The sequence below is a fragment of the Camelus dromedarius genome, chromosome 11, assembly GCF_036321535.1.
Source record: "Camelus dromedarius isolate mCamDro1 chromosome 11, mCamDro1.pat, whole genome shotgun sequence".
Classification (NCBI taxonomy): domain Eukaryota; kingdom Metazoa; phylum Chordata; class Mammalia; order Artiodactyla; family Camelidae; genus Camelus; species Camelus dromedarius.
Genome location: NC_087446.1, coordinates 48,416,303 through 48,443,404, shown reverse-complemented (window position 1 = coordinate 48,443,404; position 27,102 = coordinate 48,416,303). Strand labels below are relative to the sequence as shown.

General features: G+C 35.3%; 1 protein-coding gene across 5 annotated transcripts in view; it reads right to left on the bottom strand.

Annotated features, from left to right (window-relative positions):
• Nucleotides 1-27,102, bottom strand: part of PPHLN1 (periphilin 1) — a 119,189-nt gene that overhangs the window by 19,368 nt on the left and 72,719 nt on the right. For all 5 annotated transcript variants that reach the window (XM_064491784.1, XM_010974974.3, XM_064491783.1 and 2 more), the window contains one exon: nucleotides 22,167-22,307. In XM_064491784.1, the coding sequence (XP_064347854.1) occupies nucleotides 22,167-22,307 (141 nt within the window). The remainder of the gene's footprint in view (nucleotides 1-22,166; nucleotides 22,308-27,102) is intronic.

The following is a 27,102-nucleotide window of genomic DNA, read 5'->3' as shown; positions in this document are numbered from 1 at the left end:
CACCAGTAAGCCTGTTCTAGCCTCATGAAAAGCCTCACCCACCAGCAGGTAGACACCAGCACCAGGACACCCACAGTCCCAGAGCCTGCCAGTAGGCCACCAAGAGCCCTGGGATGTTCTGGGCCATGTCTCACCAAGCAAAAGGTCAACACGAGCTTCAGGACGCCCTAAACCATGTACTCACCTGTGTCAGGAACTGGCTGAACACATCAGCAGTCCAACACCAGCTCTGGGACCCCTAAGTCTTACAGCCAAACCCCAGGACCCAGTTTCACCCACCAGTGGGCCAGCACTGGCTCAAGGATCTCCTGGACCCCAATTCTGCCCACCAATGAGCTAGCACTAGTCTCAGGGCCCGCCAGGGTCTAAAGCCAGCTGCTTCATGACCCAGCCCTGCCAAACAGCAGTGAGCAGCCTCCATATAAGGCAAAGCCTGGCAAACAACCACACCTACTGGGGGCCAGTCATGCCTGCCAAACCATGCAGAGTAGTCAGCACCTCCACAAGAGAAGGACCCACACAGCCCACATAGGGGGTTCCCCCTAGAGCAGATAACTGGTGACCAAAGAGGAATGCAATGCTGGAACATAGGATATCTCCTACAAAAGGTCACCTCTTCAAGGTTAGGAGATGTAACCAACCCATCAAATACATAGAAGTAAAAACAAGTTAGGCAAAATGAGGCAATAGAGGAACATATTTCAAATGAAGGAACAAGATAAAACCCCACAGGAAGAACTAAGTGAAGAGGAGACAGGCAGTCTATCTGGGAGAGAGTACAAGGTAATGACTGTAGACATGATCAAAGAATTAGGGAGAAGAATGAATGAACAGAGCAAGAAGTTTCTATTAAAGAATTAGAAAATATAAATAACAGAGATGACGATTCAGTTATGGTATCATAACTGAAATGAAAAGTACACTGGAAGTAATCAACAGTAGAATAAATAATACACAGAAACATCAGTGACTGAGTTGGAAGACAAAGTAGTGGAAATCACTGAAGCTGAACAGAAAAAAAAGGACTGAAAAGAAATTAGGACAGTTTAAGAGACCTCTGGGACAACATCAAGTGTACTATTTTACAACTGACACCACATAAATACAAAGGATCATAAAGAGATTACTACAACTATATGCCAATAAAATGAACAACCTAGAAGAAATGGACAAATTCCTAGAAATGTACAATCTCCTAAGACTGAACCAGAAAGATATAGAAAATATAAACAGACCAATTACCAGCAATGAAACTAATGAGGAATTTTAAAAACTCCCAACAACCTAAAGTCCAGGACCATATGACTTCACAGGTGAATCCAAACAAACATTCAGAGAGTTAATACCTGTTCTTCTCAAGCTATGTCAAAAAACTGCAGAGGAAGGAACACTTTCAAACTCATTCTATGAGGCCAGCATTAACCTGATAACCAAAACCAGACAAAGATATCACAAGCCAATACTCCTGGTGAGCATAGATGCAAAAATCCAATTACAAGCCAATCTTCCTGGTGAGCATAGATGCAAAAATCCTCAACATAATATTACCAAAACAAATCCAACAATACATTAAAAGGATCATACACCATGATCAGGTAGGGTTTATCCCAGGGGTGCAAGGATGGTTCAATATCTGCAAAGCAATCAATGTGATAGACCACATTAACAAACTGAAGAATGAAAACCATATGATCATCTCAATAGAGGCAGAAAAAGCTTTTGATAAAATTCAACATCCATTTATGACAAAAACTCTCCATAAACTGGGCACAAAGAGAACATACCCCAACATAATAAAGTCCATATATGACAAACCCACAGTCAACATCATACTCAAAGAAATAAAAGGAATCCAAATTGGAAAAGAAGTAAAACTGACATTATCTGCAGATGACAGGATACTATACTAGTAAATTCTAAAGATACCACCAAAACACTACTAGAGCTCCTAAATGAATTCAATAAGGTTGTAGTATACAAAATTAATACAGAAATCTGTTGCACTTTTATACACTAAGAATGAACTATTGGAAGGACAAATTAAGGAAACAATCCCATTTACCATCGCATCAAAATACCTAGGGATAAAACCTAATTAATGAGGTAGAAGACCCTTACTTGAGAAACTATAAGACACTGAAGAAAGAAACTGAACACAACACAAATAGATGGAAAGATATACCATGTTCTTGGATAGGAAAAATTAATGTTGTTAAAATGACCATACTACCCAAGACAATCTACGGATTCAGTGCAATCCCTATCAAATTACCAATGGCATTTTTCACAAAACTGGAACAAATAATTTTAAAATTTGTATGGAAACACAAAGCACCTTGAAGAGCCAAAACAATCTTGAGAGAGAAGAACAGAGCTAGAGGTATCATGCCCTCTGACTTCAGACTATACTACAAAGCTATAGTAAGCAAAAGAATATGGTAGTGGCTCAAAAACAGACACAAAGATCAATGGAATAGAATAGAGAGCCCAGAAATAAACCTACACACTTCCAGTCAATCTATAACAAAGGAGGCAAGGATGTACAAAGTGGAAAAGACTGTCTCTTCAATAAGTGGCGCTAGGAAAACTGGACAGCTCATGTAAAAGAATGAAATTAGAACATTCTCTAACACCATATACAAAAATAAACTCAAAATGGATTAAAGATCTACATATAAAACTGGAAACCATAAAACTCCTAGAAGAAAACATAGGCGGAACACTCTCTGACATAAATTGCAGCAATATTTTTTGGATCTGTCTCTCAAAGCAAAGGAAACAAAAGCAAAAATAAACAAATGGGACCTAATTAGAACCTTTTGCATAGCAAAGGAAACCATCAACAAAACAAAAAGCAAACCTAAGGAAAGGGAGAGAATACTTGCAAATGGTATGAACAATAAGGGGTTAATTTCCAAAATACATAGACAGCTCCTACAACTCAATTATCAAAAACACAAACACCCAGTTTAATAATTGGGAAGATTTGAACAGACATTTTTCCAAAGATACACAGGTGGTCAACAGGCACAAAGATGCTCAACAATGTTAATCATCAGAGAAATGCAAACCCAAACCTTAATAAGATATCACCTCACATCTGTCAGAATGGCTATTATCAAAAGACCACAAATAATGACTGTTGGTGAGGCTGTGGAGAAAGGGGAACCCTTATACACTATTGGTGGGAATGCAAATTGGTGCAGTCACTATGGAAAACAGTGGAGGTTCCTCAAAAAAACTACAAAGGTACCATATGATCCCTCAATTCCAGTCCTGGGTATATATCTGAAGGAAATGGAAACACTAATTGGAAAAGATATATACACTCCAGTGTTCACAGCAACATTATTTGCAATAGCCAAGACATGGAAGCAACTTAAGTGTCCATCAACAGATAAAAGGATAAAGAAGATGTAATGTGTGTGTGTGTACAAACACACACACACACACACACACACACACACACACACTACAATGGAATACTAGTCAGCCATTAAAGAGAATGAAATTTTGCCACTTGCAACAACATGGGTGGACTTGGAGGGTATTATGCTAAGTGAAATAAGTCAGGCAGAGAAAGAAATTCTGTATATCACTTATATGTGGAATCTAAAATATATATTTTAAAAAACTAGTGAATATAACAAAGAAGAAATAGACTCACAGATACAGAAAACACACTAGTGGTTGCCAGTAGGGAGAAAGAAGGGAGAAATGGCAAGATAGGTGTAGAGGATTAAGAGGTATAAACTACTATGTATAAAATAAATAAGCTACAGGGATATATTGTATAATACAGAGAATACAGCCAGTATTTTATAACTATTCATAGCTTTAAAAATTGTGAATCACTATGTTGTACACCTGAAACTTAAATTTTACATCAACTATACCTCAATTGAAGAAAAAAAAAAAGAAAGATTTGGCCTCAAGTTTTTTCCCTGTAAGGCAATCATATTGTAGGAAGAGACTAAAATTCAATTAGAAACACCCTGCTTCACTGTACATGCATATAGTTTTCAATACTAAAACTGAACACCCAAGGAGAAAAGAAGCTTTTAAAAAGACTATCATACAGAGAGACAAGTTTCAAAATGTCCAAAAACATACTTATACTGTCTTTTGCAAAAAACAAACATAACTCACACACCTGCCAAACAGCAAGAACAACCACAAGACCAAAGCCAAAATTCATCCAGAAAGAGTACCACTCAGTATGACAGTATTTTAAGAAGTCAGAAGGACTGCATACTACTAAGATGAAGCAATAATTAAAATGTAAACATACTGCATGTAAAACAAAGGAAAAATTTCCAGCTCTGCCTATCTCTATTGTGTAGGTGTGACAGGAAAGCTCTAAATATTTTCCTCAAACACTGAATCATCTCCAGTGATTCCAGCCAGTATTTATCCCATACAACTCAATTGTGCAGCAGCTGCATTTTGTATTTTTTTAAATGGAACTTAAGTTAGTTCAGTTTTAAAGACAACAGAAACCACATTAAATTGGAATAACCAAAATACAACTTTAAAAGTCAAATTTTGACTATAACATCCTATGACCCTGTTAAAAACAAGAGAATAATATACCATTCTCCTTACATACTGAACACATTCTCAACTATACATATGGAAATCAGATTAACTATGTTTTCTTAGCCTTCAAGTCATCACATGTGGACATAATTACACAGTAAAAGCTTCAATTCAAATCCTTTGCACAGTAAGAATCAATATAACCTTGAAGAATGAGCCACTTATATCCACAAGTATTCCAAAGAAGAAAGGAGAAAATATAAAAAATTATCATAGGCATAATTTCTTGTCATTTTTATTCTATAAAAACAGTAACTTTCATTCATACTGAACATAAATGTATTTTAAATACAATTCAGTATTCAAAACTAAAAAAATAAAAATCCATAGTGTCCAACCCTTTCAAAAAGTTCCCACAGATGCTACTACTATAGAAATGTAGGCCCATAAGCATTTTAAATGTCTAGTTTTATTTTGTCTTACTTTAAAAATTTGTGTGAAGGAATTTAAATCATTAATGGGACGGAAGGGGAATATGGTAGAATGATGGAAATCACGATTTTAAGGTCTTGGAGCTCCTAGATTTGGGTTGCTGTGTGTTCCTGGGTGTATTATATAATTCTGTAAGCCCCAGTTGCCTTACTTGTAATGTGGGGATTATAACAGGACCTTAGGTCACAAGGGCTTTTGTAAGGATTAAGTGACAGAACAAACACAAAGTACTTAATATCCAGAAATCATTCACTCAACAAATATTTGAGGATCTACTCCGTGCAGGCCCTGTAAAAGTGGTGAACAAAAAAACATATAGTCCCCATCCTCAGAAAGCTTTCTTTTTAGTGGGAAAGATATATAATGAAATATATGAAAACACATAAACATATATGGAATTGTGGTAAATGGTATAAAGGAAATAAAGCAGGTTCAGTGATACGGGAACAACTTCGGTCAGGGGGATAAGGAAATGTTTTAGTGAAAGGGTAACATTCAACCAGGGGCCTGAAAGATGAGAAACAGCTAGCAAGAGCATTCCAGGCAAAAGTTAAGGGCCTCGACAAAGGCCACCCAAGACGGGGGAAAGCATGCCCTACTAAGGGGCCAGAATGACTGCAGCACAGTGAACCATGAGGGTGATATGGAAGAAATTTGGAGGGAGAGGTAGTAGACACAAACCAGCAGATCTCTACAGCCATGGGGAGGACTTTGGATTTTTATTTTGAAATACTATAATAGGAAGCCACTGGAGGCTTTCAAATTGGAAACCATTATATTTATCAGGTTTAGAAGTCAGGAAATAACCATAGCAACATTCCATTTGGCCACAAGATCGAGATTCAAAGCATTCTGGAGCACTGCAAGTCACTTTAGTTTAAAATACGATTGTTTGTTCCTTTTAGGTGGAAAATTCTAAAATATATTAGCCATTTCCTGCCTTAGTTTAAAAAAAGACATCTCAAAAATATTAAAAACTACTTTTTTCTTTTATCTTTTCCCCTGTTAAATGCATCATGATCCAGAGCTCTGCTGAGTTAGGAATGTAAGTTTACTCTTTGATTTTGAGCTGTACAGTATGAAGTTGCTCAAAAGCCTGTGCAAGAGAACTGGTCAAACTTCCTAGCAGATAAATAACTGAATTAAAGACTAAAAGAGACTAATTTTGTGTCTTTTTTTTTTTTTAAATAAAATCACCACCATCACCATCTATCAGTGAGCATTTTTTGATTATTTAGTAATATTTACTTACTTGGTCAACTATGGATAAATAATCTGGCTTGCCCTTTCCACTCTTACTCAAAGGACGCTATGAACTGTTGGAAAAAAATCCAAAACTGCAATTATTTGATCCACAACAAACTCCTTAATCCCTCTGTTGTGTTCCGTATCAACATATACCATGTGGGGTACTCTTAGCCTTTGCCTTGCCCAGTTCAGCAACACCAACTGCTGGCAGGACTCTCTCCTCCCTATTTCACTTCCCCTTACTCTTAACAAAACCGTGTCTCCTAAATGTACCTCCTCTCCACCTCAAGGATGCTGCCACTTCATTCTCCTTTGCCTTAGTCCCAGAAAAAGGGTTTCTCTAAATTTTCAAGGTTAGTCCCTCTATCTGTGCTATCATGCTTCATCAATTATTTCATGAGCTTTTTTATCTTCACACTCTCTCATGTTACCCTGACCCTTTCACAAGTGGTCAAAAATAAGTAAGTAAATAAATAACAGGACACCAAGTTCTGTTTATTCTCCTGCCACACGCTCCCATGCACTTGTTCTCCACTCCTGACTCACCAGAGGAACAGCCCAACAGTTCTACACAGCCACACTCATCTTCAAAGAAGTCCTGATCCTATTTCTCACGTATGTGAAATTCATCCATAAACCATATTGCCTGACAACAGGACTCAAACTCTTTTTTTCTGGCATTTAAATTTCCAAACAATCTGGCTCCAATCCACCTATTCTCAGAAAACTATCTTGGCCTTGCTATCCTCTCCCTACCAACAAATACCTGTAAAATACAATCTACAATCACACCCTTTCTCACACTACCTTAGTTTCTCATCTTCTAGTTGGGGACTGTGCCCTTAAACTTGGGGGATCTGCACTAACTCCGAGTGCTTAATGCAGAGTTGAATTGCAGTGCACCAGTTGGAGGATTTTAACAGAATATTTCCTTCCTGATTTGTAGCCTTTATAATAAAACTAATTATTTTAAGTATAACACTTTCCTGAGTTCCGTCAGCTGTTCTAGCATATTATTGGACCTGATGGGGTTATGGGAACCCCAAATTTGTAGCCAATCTGTCAGAAGCGCAGGTGACCTGGGGACCCTCAAAGTGCAGCCAGCTAGTATCTGGAGGAAGGGCAGTCTTGCTGTGCCCTTTAGCTTTTGGGTAGTTAGTGACAGAACTGATCTGCAGTACACCAGTAGGGACTGAAACAAAACACTTCCTTCCAAAGCCCTTCTTTTCTGCCAAATCAAGACAAAGTTCCTAAGCCCATTACTCACAACCATTCAAGATCCTTCTAATACATCACAGTAAATAAAATTCTGTCAACATCTCTGTGAAATCATAGCAATAAATGCTGTGGCTGGGGAGTGGAATAGGAGAATGAAGGATATGGGGGAGAGATTTTAAAATATTCAGGTAAAATATGGTTTTCCCCAAACTAAACTATTTGTTATTGTGGCTTAGCCCCTATAGTTCCCTGTTTTCATCTTAAGCTCATGTCACTCACCACTATCTGGAATCTTTTATGTCATATCTCTACCTATGAGACTCCTCCTACCTGAATTTTAAGGATCCAAGCAAATGTCACTTTCCAAATGAAACCTCTGTGGCTCTCCTAACTGAAATTGATTTTTTAAATCTCAATTTCAAGGAAAACTAGAATAAAAGAAAGCAATAAGTAAGGAGTAGTCACATTTCTACCATTCCCAGTATAAACTTGAACAAGTTTTTTAAACTTGTAAAATGAAGACAGGGCAAAACAACACACTGGATTTCCCAGAAAACTATCCTGCCTTCAGAAACTTAGAAGCACATTCTTTTAAAATTATAACCAAGCTCTCAAAGTAAGTAAGGGGATTGCCAACAGTCATAAGTGAAGAAAGAAAAGTAGCAAGAAACCAATGTTAAGCTAGTATCATGGGCCATGGCTGCCCCAAAGAGCCAGGAACTCAGACAGCCTGGTGGGGAATGAGAGACATTCAGGACAAAGATGGACTTGAGGCCTCTGTATAAAAGCTAAGATCTTTGTTAAAGGATGAACTAGGAAAAAAGCAAACAAAAATCACCTGCCGGTAAAAGAAAATGACAGGGAAACTTCTCAGCCTTGGTTTGGGCTCCTGAGGTGAGACAACAGCTTCTACTGAGAATTCATAAGCACAGTATTAGCTTCATATGCATTTGAAGTTATAAATATAATCTCACAACTCCAAAATACAGATTATGTGAGGGAACGTGCTACATAAGCAAGAGTCAGCAGAAACATCAGCTAGATTAAAGCCTGAGACTTCAGATATTAAAATTATCAGTTATACAAAATAAGATGTTAAAGAAATGAGAAAATGAAAACATGAGCAATAAACAGTCTAATTCTAGGCAGATTCACAAAAAGAACCACACCAAACTTCTAAAAATGGAAAATACTAACTGAAATTAAAAACTCAATGGATAGGTTAAACAGCAACTTAGATACAACTGAAGGCTTAGAGGGAGCAGTCCTGAACAAAATACCCATCACTTCAGATAGAAAAAGATGAAAAAAAAAAAAATTAAAGAGAAATGAAAGATGGGATGAAAAAATCTACCTATGTGCAACTAGGATACATAAAAACTGAAATAAAGGATATTCAAAATTCAAAGAGCCAACAGCTTATAATTTTCTAGTTCTAATGAAAAATATAGTTTCTCAGGAAGCGTAAGTTATCTTACACAGAATAAAATTTAAAACATCCATTTCTAGACACATTACAGTGAAACTGTACTTCAAAAGTAAATAAATGTTAAAATACTCTCTTCCTTGCCTCTTCATAAGTTGTGAAGATCTAATTTTTTAATATCAGTAACAATTTTTATATCAATCTTAAAATGTATATTTTAGTTACATGTAATAAATTATGAGAAATCCTCTCAATTAAGCTTATAGACTCTGAGAACCATTAAAATCTGACTGTGTTTTTGCAACAAAAGGAATAAAGATGGTTTTGCTTCTTCCTTTACTCCCCAATCCCTTGAAGGGAAAGATTCTTGAAGCTAAAATGGCAAAGTAAAACTACATGGGGCTGAGGGTGCTTTGGGCACTCCTAGTTCATTCATTCAACTGTTAAACACTTACTGTGAGTCTAGTGTAGGCAAGGAATTCTGGATGATACAAAGATGATTAACTGGTAATTTTCCTTTCAGCCTATTAAAAAGGTAAACAGCACTGTAGCTGAACATATGCTAGCTATGAGTAGGAGGAAAAGATGTTAACTTTTGGCTGTGAAACTTTCATGGCAAACAACAGTTGGCTGTGCAACTGATGAATTCAGTGAATAAAAATAAAGTTTTAGTGTAAATAAAACAAAATTTAGAAAAGTAAACATGCTGCAAACAAACTGCCCTACCCAGTTTCAACTAAAAAGTCAATTAATTTAATATGTTTTACACTTGTGCTTTACATGGGGCCCTGATCTCTTTCACACTCATAATGAAGAATGTACTACATTTAAAAAATGGAATGGAAAATATTTTTATGTAAGAACAAATTTTCTACTGAGAGAATCACATTCATTTCTTTAAGCTTGGTTCCAATGGTACCAAGCTTCTAACATAAGCTACTAACATAGCTTATGATTTAATATTTAAGTAGAATGAGTACTATTTAAATCTCTAGATTAGAAAAACTTTGGTATTATTAAGACCTCATCTGATCTATAACTTTCGGACAACAAATATAAACAACAGAAAAACACATGAGTAACAGTTGTTGAAGTAATAAACACCAAACGTTTTTCTTAGTTCTCCTCAAATGGTGCCAATGAAGGATGTTAATAACAGAATAAAATTTCAGGGCAGAATAAAGCAAACCATAATTAGAAATCAGTGCAGTATGGAGCTGTCCAAGTTCCTGGGCAGGAATTATAACTGAGAATTCTCAAAAGAAATACACACGCACACACCCCCCTCTATAATAAGCCAAAGAAGCTAATGAAAATACATAAATAATCTTCAAAGTTAGAAATATCCTAATGATACAAATAAGCGCCACAATTCAATATAGTCTGTATATCGTAAAAGACAATGGAGGGTGTATGTTCAGAAAAATATTCAAGAAAAACTTGTACAAAGAAGTGGTTTCATGGGAGAAAGGCATACTACTATATTTCCTGACGTGGAATTTTAAAAACTTTGTAACTTGAATTCATATATCATAAATGATCATTTCAAGTTATCGTGAAATAAAGTATTTCCTATAAATCCAGTAAGAGGATTATATAGAAACAATAATAAATAAAAGGCAAAAGCCCAACTCAAGACATAAAATTGCTAATACATATTCTATAGGCTTTTCCCAAGCAAATTAATCTTTAAAGATATATGTACAAAAATTAAGTCCAACTATAGCCTCAATATAATCACTACCATCACCATTAAGATGGGAATGTCAATTTAGCATCATTCTATCACATCCCTCCACATTCCATCATTCAGTACTTACATTGCCTTTTCCCTTTCATTTCTAGTAAGAGAGACTCACTAGGTGAAAGTGACAGGGTCGTTTTTTCCCTCCTTGGTTTCAATGACATTCATTATAATTCAACACATTGACAACGGTCATAATTTAAAATACAAGACGACCAAAGAAACAGATTGTTTTTCAGTGTGACTTGTAAGTTACTTGGTCAGAGTTTGGGCTTTATTGTTTCTAAGTTGAGATTCCACACTAATCCACAAAAGCCTTCTAAGCACACAAGAAAAATTAAATACTTTTCACCTACCATGAAAAACAGAACAGAACAAGAATAGCAGCCATGTTGATACTGACAACATACTAGGCAACTTACATACACATTCCCATTAACTCTACCATTATTATGGAGTGGGTAATATCACCATTCCCATCAGAGTAGTGAGCAAAAGGCAAGGCTCAGAAAGGTCAAGTGAATGCAAGTAAGGTGACAAAAACATATGCCAAAGCTAACTTAGATGAGACAGTATCAGAGATTAAGAAGACTGCTTCATAAAGACACAAAATAATTCTAAACTCATATGCACTTTATATCATAGCCTCAAAATATAAAAGGAATAGAAACGTTTTAAAGAGAATTACAAATCAACAAACATATTTGAAGGTAACACAACTCTAAGAAACGGAAAGACGAGCAAACAAAATCAATCAGGATATGGAAGATTTCGCACAATAATAAACTTCACCTGATGTACTAATTTAACATATTAAAAATACACCTTCTTTTCACATATACAGAACACTTAGAAAAACTGACCATGTTGTTGGGCCACTACGTAAGTGGCCCGATTTCACAGGACTAAAATCCTAGAGAATACATTTTCTGACTGCAGGGGCTTTGAATTAGCAATTTATTTTTTTTAAAAAAAGAACAAAATTCCCAAATGTTTGGAAATTAAGAAATAGTCTAAATAACTCTATTTTTAAGAAGAAATCCAAGGGTAGGAAAATATTCTAAACTGAATGACAATAAAAATAACATCAAAATATGGAAGATGCAGCTAATGCCATATTGAGGGAATTTATAGGTTAAAAGAAAAGCCACAAATCAGTAAACATCTAGCTCAAAAGTTTTTTCAATAACAGCAATTAAATCAAAAAAATGTAGAAGGAAAGAAAATAATAAAGGCAGAGTTTAATGAAATATAAAATCAAAACAAGAAAAAAATGAACAAAACTAAAAGCTGGTTCCTTGAAGACTAACAAAGCTGGTAACTTCAGGTAACCCTGACCACGGGAGGTGTGGCAGCCAACCCCCCAAGACAAGCCCAGTGATCCCCACTCCTGGTATTTTCATCCTTGTCTAACCCCATCCTGTTGAGTGTTGGCGGGCTCAGTGACCCACTTCTAATGAACAGAACAAGGTGGGGGTGACGGACAGTATGTGATTTAGAGAATAGACCAAAAAAGGCAGCAAAGCATTGCTCTCTCTAACTCCTGGGTCACTAGCTCTGGGGAGGCCATGTAATGAGCAGATCAGTAGAGAGGTCCACGTGGCAAGGAACTGAAACTCGTGCCAAGAGCTGCGTGAGGGAGCCTGGAAGTGGCTCTTCTAACTTCAGTCACATCTTCAGAAGCTATAGCCCTTGTTATCAGCTTGACTGCAACCCCTTGAGAGATCCTGAAACCCGGAGCCCAAAAGGCTCTGTTTGTTTGTTATACCTGAGAACTTGAGAAACCAATTCTAAAGTTTCTATAGAAATTAACCATTCCAAGTCCAGGCACCCTTGGGAAAAAAACAACAGGGTAGGAGGGTTTGCTCTACTGGACATCAAAACTTTTTATTTTCTACAGTAATGAGGACAGTGTGGTACTGTTGCAAGAATCAACAGACCAATGGAACAGAACAGAGTCCAGCAACAGATTCAGACTTATAAGGACAACTGATTTATTACACAGGTGTCAAAGCACAGGAACACATGGTCTTTTCAATAGATGGTTCAGGGTCAAATGGAGGTCCACATGGGAAAAAATGATTAAGTTTATTCCTGCTATATTCAATATACACTATATATACATTTTCAGGTGGATTGTAACTCAATGTAAAAAACAAAACAAAAAAGCTTCTAGAAGATAATAAAAGAGAAAGATATCTTAAATAGGAGACAAATAAAAGTAATAAAGAAAAAGACTGAAAAATCTGGACTACATTTAAAGTAAGAATTTTTATCCCTCCAAAGATATCAAAAGAATGAAAAAGCAAGCCCCCCAAATGGGAAGAGATATCTGCAACACATGTGACTTACAAAGGGCTTGTGTGCTCAGAATATATAAAGGACTTCTCCAAATCATTCAGAAAACAAAAACAAAAGAACGCAACAGTAAAACAGGCAAGACTCTCAACAGGTACTTTACAAAAGAGGAAATCTATGTGCCAATAACTGTATGAAAAAATCCTCAGCACCATTAGTGATGAGGGAAATGCAAATTAAAACTATAAGGAGCTATATTACATGTAACAGTACAAATCAATCTCATAAACACAATGCTGAACCCAAAAAAAGCTAGACATAAAATAATATATATGACTCAATTGCTTTAAGCTCAAAAACAGACAAAACTACACTACAATGTTAGGAATCAATTTAATGGTTACCTCTGGGGAAAGGGGAGGGGGCAGGAATGACAAGGAGGAAGTATGAGGGGACGCCTGGGGTGCTGGTAATACTCTATTTCTTGCCCTGAATGATAGTTTTTTCACTAGTGTTTGCTTTCTGAGAAATCATTCAGGTTAACCATTATGTTTTGAACACTTTTCTGTACATTATTACACATCATTAAAGGGATTTTCTTTAAAAAAGTAGAGCACATTAGCAATTACAGCAGAGTTTAGCATAACTGAGCATCAGCTAACCAGAAAATTAAATGATGCTGAACTGCTCATTTCCCCCCAAGTCCAGGTAACTGAGGGATTAGCAATCTTAAGATTCAGCTCTAAGGAGACAAAAAAAAAAAAAAAAAAAAATCTCCAAATCATCTCCCAGCTAATTCAAGTAAACAACTATTCTAAACAGAAATGATATATACTGCACTGTCCAATTTCCTGCAAAAGTTTTTTAAAAAGCAAAATATTAAAAAAGATGAAGAACACAATAGCTAACAATATAATGGACTCCCACCATCAACTCCACTTCTAATGTCTAATTTCAAGTTATCTTTAAGTAGAAGCATAATATTTTCTTAGTGCAACTTTCAAAACACCTTCTATAAATGAATTGAGAATATCAATGAACTCTCACTGCAGTCAGCAAAGGAGTGTATAAAACAGACAAGTCTGTTACCTCCTTGCACAACACCTGAACTAAACAACAGTTAAGAGAAGACAGCAGATGTTATAGGAGGAATCACATCTTAAACATCAGGAATGACAAATGAAGGGGGAAAGCTGAGAACAATTTACGTTTGAGGGACAGGGAGCCAAAGCAGGGAATTCTAAGGAGAAGGAAACATTAACCTTTTTACGGTGCTTCTTATTTCTGGGAAAAAAAAGATAAGGACTAGTGAGATTAAAAAAAAAAAAAAAAAAAGGCACACCAAATGGAAAACGTGAAAAAAAAATTACAAAGACCCCCACCCCCACAAATAAGCAAAATATTTCAGAGTAAAATTATTTTTACATTTCATTTTGAACAAATAAAGGGGGAAAAAAAAACCCAAAACAGAAACAAGGACAGGAGATCAAACCCTCACAATGATGAGAAAACAGCTTCTCAGAGTTAAACTTTATAGGAAACTTGCTATAAAATATTCCTAAGAAGTAATCTGAAAGTAGTCAATATTACAAAGCTGCAGAACAAAAACAATCCAGAAACAACAAAAAAGAAAAAACACCAGGCAAAGTAATGCTTAACCCTACCATAACCATTTGTATAGTGATTTCAATATATAAAGGGCTTGCACATACAAGAGTTTATTAATTCTGTGGGGAAACATGCAGTTAATCCTACTTAACAAATGAAGAAAAGGCTTCGAGAACTTAAAGTACTAAACGGAAGCATCTAGCGTTTTCTATGCCACACTAATTACAAATGCCCCTCATGTGAAATACTCAGAGACTAAAAGTTGTCACCTACAAAAGGGGAAATGAATAGCAAGGGACAGTAATTTGGAACCACTAGAGAAAATTCTTATCTAACACTGGCTGACAGGAAAAAAGAGGTGAGAGAAGGAAGCCCAGGCATGGGCTTGTGCCATCGGGAACACCTGTCCTGGGTACTTTGTTTAAATGATGACACTCCCAGGAATAAGGTCCAGGGTGGCCTCGTCTCTTTCGGTACTTGTAACATTTTACGCATAGTTTTTGTAAAGCTTGGAATCTGTACTGTCCAAATTTTTAAATTTTATGTAAAAATAGTATCTTAGCAGAGTCATCAATCTTCAAATGTATGGATTTACATCAAGTATAAATAAATAACTTACTTTTAATTAAATGTAAAGGCTGAGATGCTTGGTTTTGACATTTAAAGCATGATACAAATTACCTAACCAGACAGCTTTCAGATGTAACTCCCTTAAAATGAAATTGTTACACTTACATTTCAGCAACAAGTTTCTATAGTAAGAGCATGGACAGAATCTGATAAATTATAACTTTCAAAAACTTTGAAACTTAGCCAAAATAAATGATTTATTTTTGGTGTTTTAGAAATAAGAGATTTTTCAGAGGTAAATCTTATGTGAGTGTATTTTACTAAATCTATATATGTAAGTCTGAATAAGTGGTTGGTAATAAAGGACTGCTAAATACAGTAGGGTAGACGTGATGTCTAGACAAGATAGTGGTGAGAACTGCCCTTTTAAGAAGTTTGTTATTTGCCCTGATAGAGAGAAAAAAGAACGTTTCTATTGTGTAGGGTTAATATAAAATGCCTGATTAGATTACGCATATACAACGACAGAGTTGCCACTACTTTGGAAACAATTTCATTTTAATCCCCCAAGTGTTAAAGATGATTCTTTTCCGTGTCCCCAACTCTGGTTAACATTTCAGGAAGACAGTACATTTGATTAATTCTCTTGCCCTTTCACTTTAAAACTAAAACAAAAATAGCCTTTTATATTGAGAGAGAAAGAGCCAGAGCCAGTGAGAGTGCTGGGACGCATCGGACTGTACAGATGGTGATGGACACTAGACCCTATAAGAAGAGGGCCACAGGCAAAGCAGTGATTAAATGTAACATCTTTACTGAAGAAAACGTTTTGTGCACAATTCACTAGCTCAACAAACACTACTTAATTACTGACTGATGCACAGCAATGGCATATTTGAGTTTTTAAAAAGCATATTAAATACTCTGTGTCCTTACTAAGGGGGTTAAAAAAAATCTACATCTAAATATGCTAAGAGTTAAATCTGAAATTAGCTTCTGTATGTACACACAATCATATGTACAGAAGAAACAATATTTAGCTTTTAATTTTTAATATGATTCAGATTTGAAGAGGCCTAAGAGTATTCAGCCTAACTTTTTATTCTGAGGGAAAAATGAAGAAAAGCCAACGGGCAGCCCATATGGTCACAAAATTGTTAGCATGCAGAATTCAAATTAAAATAAAAATCACACATTAAGTAGATAGATCTACTAGACTTACAGCAAAACTTTATTAACCTATTAGAATAATGACCTACACAGGCAACAAAATGATTTCCAAAATAACTTGATTTCCTTAACTAACTGGAGTAAGGAAAGTAGCTCCCACATGGCTAAGAAATAAATATAACAAGGCTGGCATAGCTCTGACTGGTTACAAAAAAATAATGTCTTTCCTAAAACAAATGTATATTCAGTTTAAGTCTTTCAAAGTTAAAAGAAGGAAAGAAGAAAAAGAAACAATCCCCTCAATCAAGAGGACCTGAGTTCTCTGTTTCAGAGCACTGGACGGGCACCCTCTCTGGATCTAAAATGATTCCTGTCTACACTTTAATCATAAATTATCACATAAATACATAATCAACTGTTCTGTTAATAAGAGCTTTACTTATAAGTAGAAATATCAGCTTTTTCATAAAACAGCTTTATGTTAGGACAGTGCCCTAAAATAGTCAAAGAGATTCTTAAAATGAATTTGCCTTCATAGTACGTGTTTTTTTTTTTTTTTTTTTTTTTTTAGTTATTACCCACCAAATAAGAAGAAAGAAGACATGGACTTCCCCTCCTACAAATGATAATTTTTTGTGATTTGAGGAATATCATGAATAATGCACTTCAAGAATATCATCAGGAACATCCTCATAACTGCACTGGTGTAGAGTTTATTAACTACATCTACTAACATAATTTTTAAGAAAGGTTGACAAAGATCGGTACAAGCAGGAAATTCAGATTCTCTGGAAACTCATATATTCTGGTTACTCTCAAACTTGGCATGCATTAGACCCACGAGAGGTAACAGGCACTCTGGGGATCTCCTCTGCAGTTACTGGAACCTGCATAGTGCTTAATGAGACATAAACACAGGCATTTGACACCCACAGTATTAAACCAACTCCGCCCTCCAAACTGTTCATGTTAAATGTAATTATTTATTTTAGAAGTACAAATATATACCTTTTTTTGAATGTGGAAAAAAATCAGAGGTCCTATATTTTGAAACACGGTTCACAGTGGATTATAAATACCTATTAGTAGAGGACTAGTTATACATACTGATAAAGAATGGCTCTAAGACGTATTGAACAGGGTACACGGTATGCTACCATTTTTATTTAAATAAGAAGTATAGAGATGCACACAACAACCCCACGCACCAGGTGTGTCTGTGTGTACACATACACGGTATGTATGTATGTATGCATGTATATATACACACACATATAAAAACTGTATATAAACTGTGTATACACATATGTGTGTGTGTCTAATAGTACATCTATACACTGGGGAAAGAAATCGGGCAGCTAAGAATTACGGATGAAAAGGAAACTTGTTTTTCACACCATAATCCCTTGTGCCTTTGAATTTTATCCCAGTGCATCTTATCACTTAAAATACAGCTTTCAATGGATGAGCTGGAGGATATTTAATATAAACCAAACCAGAGCACATGCTTTTGAGATATGACCATAACTTACAGTTCCTAACTAAATCCTCATCACTCCCAGTATAATCAACTGCATATCTGAAAAGAAAGACTTTCATAAATACTTATTCTGATATTTATAAAGTGTTACAACTGTTGTAACTCATCCAACTGAATATTTAAGACCTATGTATTTTACTGCATGCTAATTATACCACAGTGAAAAAATAGATACAATAAAACCTCTAATTTACATAAAAGGTGGTAATAGTTTTCAACCTTTAAGCACATTAGAAACTATAGAAGAACTTAAGAAAAAATAGTCACCTCCTCCCAAACCCTGTTGCTCTAAATATGGTACATAGGCTGGTAGAGTCAGCATCTCCTAGGAGAACGTCAGAAACTCCAATCTCAAGCCCCATCCCAGGGCTACTGAGTCAAAATCTGTATTTTACTAAGATCCCCAGGTGATTTACATCCACATTAAAGCCTGAGAAGCTCTGATAACCTACTTATCAGAATACTTATGCCAGAAATCCAAGAAGCTCTGCTTTTCGAAAGCCCCACAAATGCACAACAAAAGCAGAGAATCACAACATATGAACAGTGCCTTGAGAGTGAAGAGATGATAGGTTCTTTTCAAGACTAGTCTGCATAGCAAAATATCCTTATAAACTTCAGCTACTCACCAACTACCCTTAGCAGTTGCTTCATTAGGTAATTGCTTCTCCACAACTGGTGTCTTTAGGAGGATTTTAGCCACCCTGACACACTCAGTCATACAATCTGCTAGGATGACCATGCATATGCATACTAAGTGTGCGTATGTATGTACGTGTGTATACACATACACACATATGTACACATATCTATCTATACGTGTGTGTGTGCACATGTGTGTGTGTGTGTGTGTGCATATCCATCCATCCCAGATCTACTCATATTATCTGAGTCCATCTGAAGAAAGAGGAAGAGGGAAGACTTCTAATCCAGATCTTGCCAGTGGGGAATTACAAGAGGACTTTTATATTTAGATGCCAAGACCCCAAGATAACAGTGGATCTCACTGGCGAGCTATGTCTAAACACAACTTTAGCAAAGTATGAAGGACCTTGCAAATCTTAAATATGAGAGTTCCAAAGAGTTAAGGTAAATAATGCTTTATCCTTCGAGGAACAATAGAGGGAAGGAGGGTATACAATAATGGAGGATTTCAATTTGTGTGGTTTATTCAAAGTAACAATTTGTTAAAAGACAAGATTCCTCACTGGTAAAATTAGTAGAGTAGGAAGCACTGTCAAATCTAACAGTTAAGTAATTGTAGGTATGTGAGGACCTGTGGGATATCACAGTCAAGGGGTAAAAGCCAAACACCTGAGACAGAATATGAGTCATCCATAATTTTGTGGGTTAAGTCACTCTAAGAATTACTATCATGACAGGAAAAATTCTTAAGTTTGCCTCTTTAAGCTCAGAAGCCAGGAAGCCTAGGAAAATATTCCAGTAACTGAATGTAAAAGATGGTCCAAATAGCGTTAAGAGGGGGTAATCTGGGGAAATAAGGGGAAAAGATATACCATAGGACTGAAAGCACAAGGAACATAAATGTGCTGTAGCAGCAGAATGGACCATATCCACTAAAAGGTATTCACATAAAAGTGGGACGATTCAAATGACCTCCAGCAACACAGTATTCAGAGGTGTAATCTGATGTCTTCTGGTTCGAGGATTTTAGACCAGTGGTTCTCTGCCATATATGACCATAACATGGGAGCTTTTTCAAAAGGCACCCATTATCTCCAATCCTACCAAATACTTATGTGCCCAGAGATGAGAAGGCAATAATATGGCAAAAAACACGAATCTGCTCCCTCACTGAGGTGATTCCGATACAATCTGTCTCCTTATGTACGCCCTTAAACATTGAATGAGCCACATTTGTAGGCCTTTTGAAGTAAATCAAATTTTGGCCTGGAGATTTAGTTAATTTAGTTTATTCTGTAATACTGCCTCAAGTTAGTGACTTTCTTGGGATTCAAGGGCTAAAGGATCTAATTTATACAAACCCTCAAAAATCTATATGTGTAAATTTTTCTTTATTTTTATAAGGTATCTGAACATACTGCACTTGACATAATAGGGAGAAAAAGTAACTTGACTATTACACCAATATTTACAATATTTACATTATTATTCTAAGCATGATTTAGTGGCCTCATCTATGCAGGGCTTTTTTGGATTATTATTCATTTTTTAAAATCATGCAATATTTCAAGCATATGGAAAAACATAAAAAATAATTACTGGACAACTGTGAAACTACTATCTAGTTTTCTCAAACCTTTGTAATATTCCTATCCATCTAATATTTAATCCATAAAAATAAAATGTGGAAAAGTTAGAAATGGAAAAAATAGAGGGAAATCCCCTTAAAACTACTTTTTTTCATTTCCAAAAATCACTGTAATGTTTAGACATGATTTATAAAATTATGTATTATTATCTGCTGGCTTTCTGACATTCTGAGGAATTTTAGTTTGATTTTCTTGCCAATATTGAAAATCAAAGTTCCCTAGACAGTAGTTACATTCCAATATTTAATACCATTAAATTTCTAACAAGAGGAGATAGTATAAATATCAATAAATAACAACCCAAAAGACTCCCTCCAAACAGGGGAGTCACTCAAGTTTTTCTACCAGTTATATTCTTAAGACAACCTCTCCCTTAGAGAACTGCACATTAGGTGGAAAAGAAAAATAACATTAAATAATTCACTCATTTAACAAATACTTATCAAGCACTTACTACTAAGTGCTGGGCGTAGGCACTCTGTTAAGTGGTCAGGTTAAGACACAGTCTCTGATTTCAAGTGACTCAGAGACTGTTCATACAAATATTTCCTGTGAGCCCACTGCATGCCAATCACTGTTCTGAGTAATGAAGATAAAGCAGTAAACAAAACAAAAAGTCTTTGCTCTCATGAAGCTTCCATTATGGTGAAGGGAGACAAGCAAACAAATAAAAACTTATGCCAAATGGTTAAAAATAAAAAAAAATTAAAAAGCTACAAAGAAAAATAAGCCAGAGTAAAAAGACAGAAGGGTATAATTTAATACAGGATAATGATATTCATATTCATGTTGGAAGACACACCTAGTGAGCAGACCATTTATTTATGCTCTCGTTTAACTGATATCTTGAAAGGCACCAATCTGCCTTTCACGCTGCCAGACTAAACAGGATTTTCTCAGTCTCCATTTTCCTTATATTTCCCCAAGCATCTGAAAATGCCGACCAACTCCATTCAGAAACTCTACTGGCTTACACGACAAATTTCCTATCGAAGTTCTTATCTTTTGCCATTGAGGTGGCACCAATATAAACTGTTCAAGCATATCTGGGATTTAATTAAGATTTTCTCCTATTTAACCAAGGGAAACAGATTTTAATTGATGTGGAAATGGACAGCACCTTGAGAAGAGATTTAATTTTGTTCTTAATTTCCAATCGTTATTTAGAAGATTATATAACAATATAATGACATTTACTCAAGGCACTGGAGAGTATCAACATCAAAAACAAACAGCTGTACAACATGTCACGTTTTACAAAGCCCCTTCACATTTTATTTACTTCATTTAATTCTCTTAAAGTGATAATAGCCTATAAGGCAGGTAATATTTCCACAAACACGTAAAAACTTTCTATTCATAATGAGCATATGTGAGGAGATTAAAGCAGAAACGATTGCTACTTTTTTAATCTTAGGTAAAACAAAGCCTCTAAGCTAATTCTATTCCAAAATTATATTTCACATCGTATTAAGACACAAATAGAAGGTTTTGTCCTACAACTATTCTTTAAATAATCTATTCAATCTATTAAAAACAAGATTCTAACTTTCAGAATAACATCATTAAAATTAGACTTAAATTATCTACTCTTTATTTTTTTCTTTAATATTTAAAAAATGCTTAAAAGTATAATGAAAACCATAAAAAAATCTCAAATTCTAATATTACAAAATAACATTTGCTAACACTCTGGCATACTTAATCTCTTTCAGCCCATCCCTATTAAGTTTAGTAGTTTTTAAATTGCTTCACACTAACTAGAATATTAATATTCTCTAATATAGAAGACTGCTTTTTATTTTTAAAAAAAAGTAAGCAGGGGTGGAGGACCAACTGACCAAAATTACTATGAAATCAAATCAAACAATTTCTATAATTTTTTAAATTATAATTTCAGAGTCACAAATGGAAAAAGACAAAATGAAATATACTTAGCCAATGAATATTTACTGTAACCACTATGCACAAAGTGACAGGAACAAAGGACTATGTACTTTAAGCAGACTGGATTCTCACCTGTTCAATCTCTTTGGTTTTTGATGCTATTGCTTTAGAGCGACTGGTTAGCTGACTATCTTCGAATAATTCTATGCCATCTGTTGCATTTGACTCGGGTTCTTCTGGCTGGTCAATGAACAATGGTGCTGTGGATCCTGCCTTTAAAACGAATTATAAATTTTTCATTACTTTCTTAAAGGACGTACACCATTTCAGATGACTGCATACAGGCACTAATTGGCGGATTATATTAAGAGAAAGTGCTAAGTTTAACCTGTACTAAGAAAAGAAACACTTTTAATTTTGCTAGGCATAATGAGACATGTGAGGAGGACTAAGGAGGAAATGATTGCTACTTTTTAAATTTTAGGTGAGACAAAGCCTCTGGGCTTATTGCATTCCAAAATTGTATTTTGTACTATATTAAGATACAGCCAGAAGGTTTATTCCTTTAGCAATCTATTTAAGACACACTGAAGAGAAAAAGTCCAATTGGAAATGAGAAATGTGTGCACACATATACAGATATATTAAACAGGAACATGGAAAGGACTCTACTTCACAAGTTAAAAATACCTTGCCTCCTGTAGCCTATAAATTTATTGAAATAACTGAAAAGGAAACAATCCGAAAGGCAGTAATAATCACTTCGACAATATTGCAACAATTCATTAATTAATAGATAATCCCACAAAAAGCTCACAGCCAATTATTTTACTTGCTAAAAATACTTTTGATGAAAAGAGAAAAACTAAATAAATGAGGGAAAACTATTATTTAATTACATTCATTAGTTTATTCAAAAATCTATTCTATGGCCAAGCCAACACTGGAACCCAAGGAACACTGGATAACAATGAACAGAGCAGACAGAAGTGCTCGCCTCCATGCAGCTTGCAGTAAGCAGTAAGTTGGAAAGAGTAAACTGAGCTGATATGTTTTACTATTATATATTTTAGTTAGGTGGAAGATGAGGGAGGAAATGAGAAATTCATGACAAGTTTATCAAAAAACTTAAGGTTTTGGTGATCAAAGTAGCAGGAAACAGCAATGGGTTTAGAGAAGTCACAAGATATACACAAATTAGTGCTGCTTTACCAGTAAAAGCACTGGCATTCCAACACCTAGTGTGTTGTATACTGCCACAACCTCTGAAGAGTAATCTGGCAGCATTTGTCACATGTCCCTTTCACCCAACAACTTCACCTCTAGGAACTTAACCTACAGATACACACGTGAGCAACAAAGACTACGATATGGCTGCAAATGATTGAAAACAACCTAAATGTCCACCAAATAAGTCATACTATCTAGAACCACAGAATAGTAAAACATCATTTACAAGAACGAGAACAGTCTATAGTCTACACATAATATATCCTAATTTTTCTCCTAAGTCCTGAAGGTCATTCCCTATAAATATATGGCCAACTATGTGGAAAACTAAAGGGAAGAGGATAGTAAGGGAAGAGGATAGTATAACATATATATAAATACACTATCTCTGGAAGGATATTGGAAAAAAATGATAAAAGAGGTTGTCTCCATAGGGATAACTTAGAAGTAAGGAATAGGATGGATGGAAGGGAGACACTCTACCTACCTCAGTGCCATGTGAATTTCTGACATGTACGTGCAAAATCTACTTTCTAAAGAACCTGATTTGTACAAGTCTTGACATATATTTTAAGGGATTTAAGTTGAAAGTATATGAATCATTTAAGGGGTGAGGATTCTGGGAAGATGGCAGAGTAGAAAGCACTAGCAATCTGTCTCCCAACTTACACAGAACTTACAGGGGCAGAATTTGTCTGATTTAACTATCGTGGAGAGAATCCTGAAAGCAGTGAGAAGCAAAATCATCATACACTAGGGGTCCTCACTGAGATTAAGCAGATTTCTCAACAGAAATTTTGGAGGCCAGAAGACAGCGTACCAGTATCTTCGGAGTGTTAAAAGAAAAAACTGTCAACCAAGAATCCTATGTAAGACTGGGACCCATAAAAATCCTAGAAGAAAAGAGGGGAAAAAGCTTCCTGACATAGGTCTTGGCAATGATTTTTTAGATATGACATCTCTAACAGAAGCAACAAAATAAAAAGTAAACAAGTGGGACTGTATTAAACTAAAAAGCTTCTGCACAGCAAAAGAAATGATTAACAAAATGAAGACAACCTACAGAATTGGGAAAATATCTTAAAATCATATAATATTTGCAAATCATATATCTGAGAAAGAGTTAATACCCAAAATAAAGAACTCACACAACTCAATAGCAAACAAAACAAAACAAAAACCCAAATAAGCTGAATATACATTTTTCCAAAGATATATGAATTGCCATCAGGTGCATGAAAAGATGCTCAACATCACTAATCAGGGATATGCAAATCAACACCACAATAAGGTATCACCTCACACCTCTTAGAATGATCATCATCAAAAAGACAAGTGTTAACAAATACTAGGAGAATGTGGAGAAAAAAAAACCCTTGTGCACTGTTGGTGGGATTGTAAATTGATGCAGCCACTATGGAAAACAGGTTCCTCAAAAAATTTAAAAAAGAACTATCACATGATCCAATAATCCCATGTCTGGGTATATATCCAAAGAAAATGAAAACACGAATTCAAAAACATACCTGCACTCCAATGTTCATAGCAGCATTATTAACAATAGCCAAAACATGGAAGCAACCTAAGCATTTATCAACTGATAAATGGATAAAGAAGAAATAGAATATTTATATTTATATAAATATTATTCAGCCATAAAAAAGAAGAAACCTGCTATTTACAACAACATGGATGGACCTTGAGGGTATCATGGTAACTGAAATAACCCAGGCAGAGACAAACACTGTATGCTCTCACTTACACATGGAATCTAAATGTAATCTAAAAACAAACAAACAGAAACTCATAGAAAAGAAGATCATATCTGTGGTTACCAGAGGTGGGGGTTAGGGAGTGAGGTGGGAATCAAATGAAGGTGGTCAAAAGGTATAAATTTCCAGTTACAAATAAGTACTGATGACATAATGTACAATATGATGACTATAGTTAACAATGATGTATGGTGTATTTGAAAGTTGCTAAGAGAGTAAACCTAAACCCTAAGAGTTCTCACCACAAGGGAAAAACAAATTTGGGGTGGTATCTATATGAGATGATGGATGCTAACTAAACTTAATGTGGTAATCATTTCACAATATACATAAGTCAAGTTGTTAAGCTGTATACCTTAAACTTAGTGCTGTTTGTCAATTAGATCTCAATAAAACTGGGGGGGAAAGAGCTTATTAGTAATTAAATTTAGTTCAGTTAATTAGATCTATATTATCCAAGATATGAGAGAGAAAACAAGACATGAGATACATTCTACCCATCTACCTATTTATCTAAATAACTAGACAAGTAAAAAAAAATTTTTTTAATAAAGGCAATATAAGATCATCAGTGAACTACAAAGGGGCATAAAATTTTATAATAGGGAGGGAAGAAAAGTGGAAGCAAGGGAGAGCTTGAGTCTTATTACCTCAAGCATTATTGATTCCACTGAATGAAGCTGAATTTTTGAAAGAGGGCCATGGAAGTTGGGCATACTTCAGTAGGGACAGGGTAAGGGGAAAATGACACCTGATGTGTGGAAACAACATAATTCACATTTTCACATTTAAATAAGAAATATGTTAAAATTTTCTTCTACAGCAAGAAGCAAACTGTTCTCCTGGGACATTCTAATAATCTTTGAATACTTTGCTTTTCGTTTTGACAGCCAAAAGCAAAACTCTCATGGCTGTTTCTTTACTGATAGTAAATTATCTCTCTATGAAACTTGACTGCAAGCTCTCTGAAAGCTAGGACGGTGTCGCTAACGCAGTATTTGACACAAGTAGATGCAGAATGAATATTCAATGAACTTAAATAAACTATGAGACAGCCAGTACAGAATCATTTTCTGAAAATACATGCCTTAAAACACTAGCCCTAAAATACGCACTAGGAAAAAAATTTCAAGTCAAAGTTTGACAAATTATGCAAACTTTATTATTCATCCTCCTTTCACAGACCACTGATGAGCATAATAACATTAAAATCTCTGGAAAATGCTGAAATGTCTAAACCAACCTGCCTCTCTTAAATTTAGCACTTTCCAAACATGGTGGGGCTAATAGAATCTTTTTTTCCTTCTTCAGGCCATTAAAACTCTTCAGAATTATTATTCTATCAAATACTTTGGGAATTCTCTATTAGAGTCCGTAAGATAAAAGTATAAAACTGAACAGAAGAATGAACTACAATATTCTTGAAAATTTAACCATATCACTGAATATATCTTCAGTTCCACCGGACTTTCTATATACTACATGGTCTCCCAACCAAATTGCTTAAAACTATATTAATGGCAGCAAGAGAAGATAAACTGGAAACCTAAATATTTAATCTCCTCTCTGCTCATAAAAATGAATCTATACAATGTTTCTGAAGTACAGAGATCATTATTTAAATAGCTAATATAAAATAAAAAGATTGTCACAACTAGATAGACACACAGACACACACACAGAGTTATGCTAAATTCTTTCCTAGCATCAAAGTCCTTTTTTCCTTAAGCCTTATTTTTTCAAACCAGATAGTTTACAGAACCAAGGTCAAAATTCTCAAGTCTGTTTCTCAAAAAGCAGGGATCACTGAAATGAGCAACTATGTAGTAACTGCCCAAGAACAAATGTGACTATCTGAGTCCAAAAGACAAAGCATCATAAGAATTTCCCCATTGCTTTATCTCTAGTATAGAGAAGTGTCCATTTAACTTGTAGCACGTTTTAGACAATGCTACAAGACTGATGCTACTGTTCAACACTACTGACGTAAGTGACTGACAAACACACTAATTCCAAACCTACTCCACTCACCTTGCCTTTGGTCCAACAAAAGATCGTGCCTGACC